The sequence below is a fragment of the Molothrus ater genome, chromosome 8 (assembly GCF_012460135.2).
Source record: "Molothrus ater isolate BHLD 08-10-18 breed brown headed cowbird chromosome 8, BPBGC_Mater_1.1, whole genome shotgun sequence".
NCBI classification, from domain to species: Eukaryota; Metazoa; Chordata; class Aves; order Passeriformes; family Icteridae; genus Molothrus; species Molothrus ater.
In genome coordinates, this window is record NC_050485.2 from 33,285,791 (window position 1) to 33,297,369 (window position 11,579).

At 47.1% G+C, this 11,579-nt stretch overlaps 1 protein-coding gene across 1 annotated transcript in view; it reads right to left on the bottom strand.

Annotated features, from left to right (window-relative positions):
- Positions 1 to 11,155, bottom strand: part of ADAM12 (ADAM metallopeptidase domain 12) — a 189,065-nt gene extending 177,910 nt beyond the window's left edge. The window contains exon 1 of the mRNA XM_036386247.2: positions 11,026 to 11,155. Coding sequence (XP_036242140.2) covers positions 11,026 to 11,155 — 130 coding nt within the window. The remainder of the gene's footprint in view (positions 1 to 11,025) is intronic.
- Positions 11,156 to 11,579: the final 424 nt, after the last annotated feature.

An 11,579-nucleotide genomic window follows, 5' to 3' on the forward strand; every position in this document is an offset into this window, starting at 1 on the left:
AAGTTTTTATTCGTTCAAAATCATTAATTATTTTCCCAGCTAACCTTTGCTCCTCTAAAAAGTACATTGATTATTTCTACAAAACCCAGGAAAACTAGTCCTTTCATGGCCTGCTTGGAAAATAAGCCATTTTAAAAAAAGGAAAAACTACAAACAAAGTTTTACTTGTTTTCTCCCTTCTCCCAAATTCCCAAACCCAAGACCTCAGGCATTTAAGCACAAGTAACCCTTGGAAAGCAACTAATTCCATGGATCTTCTTGAGCTGGAATTTTGCCTTTTTTTCACACTGCAAAAATTACAACTCATGTACAAAAATTTTTCAAACATGAAAAGTCAGCAAAGGTCTTTGATGAGCCTGAGAGGAGGCAGTAGGAAGATGACTCCATGCATTTCTGAATTTAATTTTCTGTTCTTCTGGCTCCTAATGGAAAAAGAGCCTGCCTCCAGCTTGATAGGTCTGTGCAGATGGAGCTCTGCAGCATCACCAGGCAGCTCCAGGATGAGGAATGGAGGGTTGAGATTCCCTGATCCCCATTAACTGAGCAGCATTAAAAACATGGCTTTCAATATTTGGGGTTTATAATTCTCAGATCTACCTCCTGTCATCACTTGCTCATGCACAGTTACTCCTTTCCTGAATCTGATTCTGCTGATGAAATAATCAGTGACAGGGAACAGCCCTCTGCCCCCTCCCCCAAGAAATCCCATAAAATGCCTGGAATATGTCATGTGTTCAGCATTCTCAATGTGGACACGGAAGGGAAAGCTGAAATCTGGAGGTGACTTTGCTGCTCTCCTGCACCAAACTCTCTGTGGTCAATGTCACTGCCCCAGCAGCTGAACAAACTGATGACACAGAGAAAGACAAAAAATAGAGAAGTGGGGGGGACAAGAAAAGGAAAACTAAAATGTTCCTTGTGGGACATACCCCCTAAGCAGTTGGATCATCTTAATCTTCAAGCTTCTGTAATACAACTGTTGGAAGGCTCCAAGTCTGAGCACAATAAAGTGCTTTATTCAGGGAACCATATGACTCCATCAGTCATTCAAGCACATGTTTGGCACAGATTGAAAGTGAAAAGCATAGCTAAGGCAAATATTTCAAAACTGAACTTGTCTTCCTAACACACATGGTTTATATATTGGTGTAATATCTATATAACTTATCAGTTCTCATCTAGAGTAATGTCATGGCTGAAGTACAAAACGATGGCTCTGCACCGGGCGTTTCTCAGCAGATAACACATGCCAAAAAGCCATTTAGTAGAAAATTAAAAGGGAGCTATCACACTTGACAGGTCCAAAAAAAAACCCCCTAAAAACCAAAAAAAAAAAACCAAAATAAAACCAAACAAAAAGAAAAAACAACCCAACCAAACTAAAAACAAAACAACAACAACAACAAAAACCAGAAAAACCACCAAAAAACCCCAAAAAAAGAAAAAAAACCCAAACAAATGAAAAAAAAACAAACAAAAAAACCCCCAAACAACAACAACAAAAAAAGCCACAAAAAAAAAAATAATAATAATCACAAAAAAAACCAAAACAAAAACCCAGCAACCTATAAAAATAGCTTTGTTCCTTCTAATTCCTGAAAATCTATTTCTCCAATCAGGATGCTGCACCATCCCTCAGTGGAGAGCTGTGCTGCAACAAACCCTGGCCAGGCAGCTCCTTCCTCCTCAAGTGCCTGAGATGTGTCTGCCCTGTTTGCAGATGAAATATTGCTCATCACAGAGCAGCTCCTGCTGATGCAAATGCGATTAAAGCAATCTGGGCAGAGCACAGTGTGATTAAAGCATAAGTAATGGCAGAAGGATTTGGGCCCTCATTATACAAAATACATATTGAAATGCAGTCAAGGAGAGAAGCCAGTATATCTCAATATCCTCCCTGTTCTCCAGAACAAAATGTGACAAGTGGAGTTGGGAGAACAACATTTGCCATTGACTGCAGGAGGGGGCAGGGAGCCTGCAGAACGTTTCAAATAACCCAAACCCAGCTTTATGATGTGTATAGAATATGTACAGGGATATATTTGGGAAACAGCTGTCCAGCCTCATTTGGGATGCTGTTATGTTTGACTGAGGAATTACTATTCAGGACCAGTCCAAAGACAGAGTTGTCTTTTTTTTTTTTCCCTAGAAGAGAACATTTCAAAATATAGAGGAATAAAGCAGTGCAGGAAAGGGCATTCCAGCAGAGTGGGTCATGGGGGAGGATCGAGAGGCTCCCCCCATGGAAGAGCTCAGGACTTGGAGTTCACAGAAGAGGGCAAGCCAGAAATGCAAGATTGCAACCCAAAGGAGCTTTGGAAAGTCCATGACACAGCAGCTTAGGAGAACTTCTGTCCCCGTGCTGCAAATCCTGTTTTCAGCTGCTTCTTTTCCAAGCCCTGATCCACACTGTATCAATTGGCCCAGCCCTTCCCCCTTGTAAAAACAGGCAGGACAGGGCTCATAATGGATGAAAATCCTCAAGAGTTGCACAGTGCCTTTCCCACAGGTATCTCCACGCTGCCAGAGTGAAGGATGGCCCATCTCCACTCTGGGACACATATGCTTGTTCCTAAATTGCTGCTTCTTCCCCAAAGAGCCCCACAGATCTTTGTTTTTGATTATGAACTCAGCCTTGCACCCTTCTGTACCAGCCAAAAACACTTACTGAGGCAGAGAAATAATAACCTGTGCTTTACAAGCACAAGGAATCCACCCAGCTCCAAGGGCAGAGAAAAAGGTACTAAATATATCTTCACTTCTCAGCAATGAGTCCACATAATTACGTGAAAATCCAGGTCCAGTGCTCCTCTCCAACTCCTCCCCTCCAAAGCCTCATGAAAGGCTACTTTCACTGAGTGAAGTTCAAATTACTCTCCAAAATACAATTTCCTCTTGTTCTTTCAAAAGGTGCAGTGCAATCCCTCTCTGCAGTGATTTACTAACCTGCCTCGGCGAGTGCAAGGAACCCTCGCACAGTGAAATGAGGGATGTTCCTTGCTGTGTACAACCAGCACAGAGAAGCACCAAGCTCCTCACTGCCACAATGATCTGTGCCTTTCATATTGTCTGGAAAAATCCCTTCACCCAGGATTTTGCTCCTGGGAAGCTGAGAAGCCTCAGAGAAAAAGGAAAACAATAATTATCTGGTTTGCTTCTCCTGTGTTTTGCTGCTTTGGAATGTGGTTGGAGATTGTTTACCCACAGGTGATTGTTTCATTGGTTTCATGTGAATTGTTTTGACTCATTGGCCAATCAGTGCCAAGCTGTGTCAAGACTCCGGAAGGAGTCACAAGTTTTTGTTATTATCTTTTTAGCTTTCTGTCTGTATCCTTGCTCTATTCTTTAGTATAGTTTAGTATAGCATTCTTTCATATAATATAGTATCATAAAATAATAAATTGGCCTTCTGAGAACATGGAGTCAAGATTCATCATTCCTTCCTCATCTGGGGAGCCCCACAAGTACAACAGATTATTCTTTCAGATTTCTCTGGGAAACACAGCACACTCAGCTGGGGTGAACTGCAGTGTTAATTTAGCTGAGCAGGCAGGGGATGTGATTTGTAGCTCTTCCCCAAGCCTAGAAAAGGAGCTGCTGGGCTGAGGAGTTTATGTCCAGGTTTTTACATCCATCAGGAGTTCCTGTTTGGGTGGGGAATACCTGATCCTCACATCACACAACAGCAGGCAGAGGAAAATGAGCTGCACCTGCTCCAGCACAAGCTGTCACTGAATCTCTCTTCTGGTTTTTAAAACATGAATGAAAAGATAACTTGGAGTTAGTTAATGTTCTTGAAGCCACCTCTGCTGCTTAGGTTTATGAGTGTGACCTTGCAGAAAGTGTCACCATGAGCTCTGGGTCGCTCTGTAACTCCTGACTTTCTCACATTCCTGCAGCAGATGAGCTACAGGAGCAAAGAACATTTATTTTTATGGTTTCTTCAGGGCAGGATATCTCCCCAGGTCACTACAACAGCTCTGCTCATCTGCTCTGGTGCTGCAGAAAGGATTTTAAATGCCAGCACAGGACATGAGCACCAGGCTGTACAAAGGAGTCAGGTCCATGGAGAGGAGGGAATTTATCCCAAAGGAGGGTCAGGTATAGAAACAAGGAAAACACAGCATGCAGAGTAAATAGCTCCTTCTTCCTAAAGTGTCAAGATTTAAACTCAAAGAGGAGAGAGAGATTTAGGTTGGATATCAGGAAGAATTTCCTCTCTGTAAGGGTGGAGAGGGGCTGGGATGGAATTCCCAGAGCAGCTGTGGCTGCCCCTGGATCCCTGGCAGTGCCCAAGGCCAGGCTGGACACTGGGGCTGGGAGCACCTGGGACAGTGGGAGGTGTCCCTGCCATGGCTGGGGTGGCACTGGATGAGATTTAAGGTCCCTTCTAACCCAAACCATTGTGGGATTTCTTCTGCAACAATCCCACACTTTCACCTTGGTGTTCACCCAAAGTGTCTCTGTGCCTTACTGAGGAGGCAAGGGATGAAGACATAAATCCTCATTCCTTTGGGATGCTCACCTCAAGCATCAATGCACACATCAAAATGCAAGAGCAGATTTTAACCTGGAGATCCTTTAGTGATCTCCAGCTCCAAAAGGAACATGGCTGAGGAGCTGTGTCCATCCCTGTGTGCTCCAGAGGGATTTAGTGAATTTATTCCCAGCTCCCTCTATCATCACAGTGCTCTCAGTGGCAGAAAAGGGATGGAATATAAACTTCAATAATATGGACTGAACTATCCTCCTCACATCTTCTAACTGTTGAAGTAGCAGGGGATCCCCAGCACAGACCATCACTGCATTCAGTGCTGCTGGATAAAAACTGCTCATGCTCAGCTCCATTCCTGAGCAGCCCATATGATCCCTTTACTAAATGATAAAGTCCAGATTTTGTAATTTTTAAATTCTTTTTTGCATAACTGTAGCAAAACAATCCCATAAATACTTGATTTTATTGAAGCTTCTATCTTCATGTATTCTTTCAGAGGTAAGCAGTCACACATGAGGTTTATCTTTCAGCTGCTTGCAAGATTAGAACATTTAAAAGCAGCAAGAAAACAGCAAACTTCCACCATTGTCAGAAGAAGGTTTTTCACTTAATGCATATGATATATACTATTAAACTAAATTTCCATGGGCTGACACAGTTCCTCTTAAAGAATACCCCAAAATAAATGAGTAAAAGAAACTTTTGTGCCAAATTCTGCTTCCAGCTCTTTCTGCCTTGATGTGCATTATCCAGCATGGCTAACAGGCCATGACACATTTCACTTCTTGCCTTATTACATCATAGATTTGGGACAAGAAAGAATTTGTTCTTCTAATCACTGCTTTTAGCAAGTTGACCTTGTGAAAGGACAATTTCCTGCCTCCAAACTCTTGCTTATCCTAGCTCCAGGTCATGGAAAACAGCAAATTCATTTGTATGGGGTGTAAAGTATTAGTGGAACAACCTGAAGGGATTAAACAGATTAATTTCTGATTAGATTATGCAGTTCAAGTCACTTGATACCAAATTAGTCTCAAAATCCAGCCTGAACCCTAAAAAGAGAACGGTCAACATGCTGGAGCAGGGCTTTACTAAGAAACAATCCCTTCTCTCAGTTAGTGGGGTGGCAAAAAGATAAAAACTGAATACATTTGCAGCACTTTGCTCTGTGTTAACCAGAAACAAAAGGGATTGAGCTCTTGGACTGCACTGCCCTATGAGGAATCAACTGCTGCCCTCAAACTGTGGGGTTTTAATTTACTGGGTCATAGATCTGCCCTGGAGACTCAGCAGGACCTAAGAGAAGCCTCTGCAGGTGTGATTCAGGGATGGAGCACTCCAGGACTGTGCAGATGATGTGCTTTTGTCCAGGGAGAAATTTGAGGAGCTGCTTGAAATAAAAGTGCAAAGTGCAGGCAGTGGAGAGAGCAAGATCCAGAGTCATGTGCAGTAAAGCATTAGAGGTTGTAGAGGAAGGAAAATCACCAGAAAAAGGGATTAAATATAAAAATCCCTGCAATATGGGCAGCCTGGCATCCTCAGCAGGATGGATGGTGTGAGGCAGAGCTGGGGCAGCCTGCTGGCGTGGCAGAGCCTGGCTGGACAACCTGACAGCATTCCAGATTTTCAAACACCTTGAAAATGTCCATTCCTGCATTACTGCAGCTCTCCCAGCACAAGTGAAGAGAAACCCACCCCAAGAGCCCAGCAAGGCAGCTCAGGGCTCACCCTTCTCTCGGCCACAGCACAAAGGGAGGCTCAGGAACACAAAAAATCCAGAGCCCAGCTGGACTCCTTGGCCAGGTTGCCCTGGCAGTGTCAGATCAGCTGAAAGCATCAGGCATAAATGTGTCAGGAGGAGGAGATGTGAGGTATGGAGAAGGCTGGGGGAGGAATAAATAAACCTTTACATGATAGAGAAACCCAGGGCACCACAGGGAATATTTCTGTGTCTGCTCTGGGGTGCCCTGACCCCAGGGCAGCACTGACTCTGACCCTCATCCATGGAGAAAGTTTCCCAGACTTCAAGATAGACTGGAATCCACAAAAGTGTGAAATAGATTATAGAGAGCAGTGTAGGTGTATCACTGGGTGAGAAATTGAGGTTTTGGGATTTTTAGTGTGTTGTGGATGGAAGCAAGATGGAGGGCCCAGGGTGCCCTCCTGGGTTTCTGCTCCATGCTTCTTCTTCCTTCTTCTCCATGGGTTTGGGTGGCATTTTGTAATTGGGCAGAAAAGTCTGCACTGGGGGCTCTGTGGGATCAGTTATTGGGTTAAAAGGGAAATAATCCAGGTGTCAGCTCTTAATTGGATAGTTTAGTCTTAAAAGGCCTTGTACCAAGAGATTGTTGGTCATTTTGTACCTTCCATGAAAAGCTGCTGAACTCACAGTAGTGAGACTGTTTTACTGATAAGAAATAACAAACACCTGAGTCTGAACATGAACTGCCCTCTCAAGTGCCTTCAGTCCAGACCCAGAGAAACCAATGACTGGAACCCCCACAACATGAGCTGAGCCTTTTCAGAACAGAATTTCATGATCATGGGTGGTGAGTGAGGGCCTGGGAGTGAATAACAGATAAATGGGTGTCCTCAGTGGGATAAACAGATAAACACAGCCCTGGGCTGCTGCAGTCACCCTCAGGCCACCAGAGAAATCCCCCTGGGGCTCCCAGCAGGATGCAAAACCACCCAAAACACAGCCTGGCAACCATGGGTTCAGGGATGCTCTTTGCATCTGGATCAGGACCTCTCCAAAAATCCCAAGCAGATCAGGAGATGAGGCCCCCAAGGAAGCAGCAGTGAAGAACCTGGCAGCTCCCCAGAGAGCTGGAGGTGAAGGATGCAAACACTGCTGAAGAGTGGCAGTAAAATTCCTCTGCCGGGGGATTTTGGCATGGATCTCTGGAGCCCCATGGCCAGGGACAGCTCATGCCAGGCTGTCTGAAGGGGATAATCATCAGACCAGGAGGAGGTGATTATCCACACACCAGAAATATCTGCCACAAATGCTGGAGCAGTTTGAGAGAAGACAGGATTTATAAATGAGCTCCAGAACACAGAGGGTGATGGAGAAATCAGGTTTAGAGCACAAGACAAAGCAACATTTCTTCTCCTGCAATTTATTTCCATTAGACCCAAGGAAGCTGCAATCAGTAGCAAATTAAAATCGAGATAAAAGTGATTTTAACTGAAGGTAAAGAATTTTGGGTTGCAGTTTTAGGATTTGCATTTTTTCATGCCCAGACAAGCTGTGGCTCTTCTATCCTGGGAGTGTCCAAGGCCAGGTTGGACAGGACTTGGAGCCACCTGGGATGGTGGAAGGTGTCCCTGCCCATGGCAGGGGGTGGAATAAAATGGTTTTTAAGGTCCCTTCCAACCCAAAGCATTCTGTCATTCCAAGAGTCTTTTTTTTCCCCTTCTGTTTTCCCAGCTAACACAGTATTTAAAAGAATTTTAAAGTTAACACAGCTAACAGTATTTAAAAGAATTTTTAAAGTTTGTGCACACACACACACAATGTCTAATTTGGACTTCACCACAGCATCACTTTGTCTGCCCTGCAGGAACAGGACAGCCTTGAGCACAAAAACCTTGTACAGGTGTAGATTTTGAGGTATTTGACTGAGACTCGAAGATCAGATCTTATCCTACTTTATACCCACTCCACAAGGACAACAAAGTTAATTTGGCCTGGTTGAGTTTTCCTTTTTGTCCACGAGTTCCTTTAAGCAGAAACCCAGCACAAGACTGAAAACTAAGAGGGCAATTGTAAAACCACAAAAAAAATGGAAAGAAAACATACTAAAAGCAAGCAACAAGGCTACTTGGAAGTTGTCTAGCCCACAAGCTGATAATTTCTGTTTAATAACAGAGCTGTCACTCAGGCAGACACACATTATTGCCACATTTCAAACCCAGGTCTCAAGGCATATCATAATCCAACTTATCTTAATCACTAAGCAGGGGTTAATGTAAAAATCAGGATGTCCTGGCAGCACTGGGATGTCCTGCAGGGCTCCAGAATGCCCAGTGAGAGCCATTCCAGCCCAGCCAGGAGCACCTGGTGTCACTGGGAGTGTGGAAAGGAGTGCCTGGAACTTTCAGCACCTCCGTGCCCAAGAAAGCAGCACAAGCTCTGGCAGGGCTGAAGCTGTGCTCTGCTTCCACAGGAAAAGGTGGAATTAAGGCAGGGGGTGCTCACTGAATATTCTGGGTGGAAAAATGCAAATTACAGACATGGTACAGAAAGAAGAGGAGCAGAAAGATACAGGGAGGCAAATCCAGGGGCGAACAACCACCACAGCTGCCCAAATGTAGACACCTAAACCCCATAAAGACATCTAGAGATGAGCAGCTGGTACAAACTTTACACAGAGCTTAAATCATCGGTGTAAGTGTAACCTTAGAGCTTCAGCTTGGCTCTGAGGGAATTCTGAGCACCAGGAACCGGATTTCCACCCCCTCTTCCCATTCTGCTCACTCCTCTGTGTGCCAGAGCCAAGTCACCCACAGTTTGCCCTCCTGGTACTGTAGAGATGAACACTTTGAAGTGTTTTACCTCAGATTTTCCCAACTGCAAGTGAACTTCCAAACCATGGAGGGGCTGGCCAGCCAGTGGGTCCCACACTCAGAGAAAGGAGCCATCCTCCCACCCAAAGGAACCCTTCCTTTCCCCACAAAAAGGGAATAACCACAGGGCACCTATTTCCCTTCATCTGCCAGGCAACTTCTGCAGCCTTTACCCCAAACCCACTGATTTGGTGCAAATCCAAGTGTTGGAAAAAAGAAACCAAGACCCCTCCCAAAGGCAAAGCTTCAACTCCTGTTAATCCATTAAGATAAATTCCAAGATCAAAGGCAACACCTTGTCCTTTCCCCCCCTGGGATTTCCATGTGTTAGACTATCTCCCCATCTTTTCTCTTAGCAAGTTCAGAGCCAAAGTCCCAGTGAAAGTCGCTGTCAATACATTTGAAGATAAGCAAGTATTTACAAAGCTTCAAGTTACAATTGGGGAAAAAAAAAAAAAAAAGGACAAAAAAAAAAAAAGACAAAAAAGGACCAAACACACGAGTTTGTAGTAACACTCAGGGACACAGCACCCCTCGGTGCTGTTAAATGTATTCATAGAGGAGAATCTCTTTTCCTCTCTCACATAAATATACAGTCAGCTGCTGCTTAGCAAAGACAAGAAGACCTGGGCGCTCTGAGGATTCCGGAATAAACCCCAAACTTGCTGTAGGGAGGGACAATCCCGTCCTAGGCTGTTCCCATCCGTATAACACGGACAGCACAGCGCTCCACAGCTGAATCCCCGCCCGGAGCTCACTTTGAATGAACACAGCGGCGGCGAGAAAACTTCTACCCAGCCAGGACGCTTTTACCATCACTATTTGGCTTTTCCGCGCAATTTTCCCCAGCTGGAAACAGAGCCCGAACTCTGACAAGACTCCCAGACCTTTGAATCCAGCCCCGGGGGCTGTTTGGAGGGGATGCGTGGGAGGAGAATTTCCAACACCCCCTAACCCTGTGCCCGGGACCCTGCGGGGCACCCCCGAATGAACACAACGGGGGCAATGGATCCCCGGGATGGGAGCGGTGGGGATGGGGGTGCCGAGGAGGGGGCAGCAGGTTTGGGGGTGCAGGGGGACGGGGGTGCAAAGAAAGGAGCAGCACCTTTGGAAAGGTTTGGGGGTGCCATGGGATAGAATCCAGCGGGTTTGGGGGTGCAGAGGAGGGAGCAGCAGGTTTGGGGTGCCGGGGGATGGGGTGCGGAGAAGGGAGCAGCAGTTTTGAGGGTGCCCGGGGATGACTCTTCGTGGATTTGGGGGAGCAGAAAAGGGAGCAGGAGGTTTGGGCTGCCAGGGGATGGGGGTGCAGAGAAGGGAGCAGCAGGTTTGGGGGTGCAAAGAAGGGAGCAACAGGTTTGGGGGTGCCGGGGACTGAGGGTGCCGAGAAGGGAGCAGCAGGTTTGGGGGTGCAGGACGATGGGAGTGCAAAGAAAGGAGCAGCACCTCTGGAAAGATTTGGGGGTGAATGGGGTAGAATCCGGCGGGTTTGGGGGTGCAGAGGAGGGAGCAGCAGGTTTGGAAAGGTTTGGGGGTGCCGGGGGATGGCACTCAGCGGGTCTGGGGGTGCAGAGGAGGGAGCAGCAAGTTTGGGGGGGCCGGGGGATGGCACCCAGCGGGTCTGGGGGTGCAGAGGAGGGAGCAGCAGGTTTAGGGGTGCAAAGAAACGAGCAGCAGGTTTGGGGGTGCAGAGAAGGGAGCAGCAGGTTTGGGGGTGCCGTGGTGGGTCTGGGGGTGCCAGGGGGTCCCACAGCGGAGTTTTCCGGGGGAATCTCCGCGGAGCCGCCGCGAGGAGCGGGAGTTCCGCAGCTCCGCGTGTGCCCGGCCGGGACCTCCCGCCCCATGCCCTCAGCGGGGCGGGGGGGGGGAAGCGGCGCTCCGAATCCATCTCCCTGCTCCTCGTCCGGCTAAAATGGAGCGGGATCCTTTCGGGGGAAGCCCCGGGGCTGTGTGAGACTTACCGCGGGGCGATGCGGAGAGCAGGCAGCCCGGGCCCAGCAGCAGCAGCAGCAGCAGCAGCAGCGCGGGGAGCCGGGCCGGGGGCAGCGCACGGGGGGAGCGCGGCTGCGCTGCCTGGAGGCGCTTTGACATCGCAGCCCAGACTGAGGGAGAGACAAACTTTCATCAGCTGGGGCTGGAGAGCAGCCCCATAATATACAGTTACCGAGAGGAGCGAGCTGGGACTCAGGATGTGAGAGATTTCCTGCATGCAGTTAACTCCAAAACCCCTCCTGCTCCTGCCTCAGCTGCTGATGAGCTGGGCTCGGCTGCTTAGGGGAAAAAAAAAAAATAGAGGAGTTGGGGTTTTTTTTCTTTCCTCTTTATTTTTTTTTTCCTCCCTTATTCAAATAGGTTTGTGTCGGTTATTTCGTATTTTTGTTGTTGTTGTTGTTTTGGCAAGGACCAAACTTAATCCTGCGCCCCTGGAACATCTGAGCCCCTCCACAGGGTCCCAGCCCCGGGGGGCTCTGGAGTCCCCCCTCCCTCTCATCCCTGAGTTTTCCCTTTTTTTTTC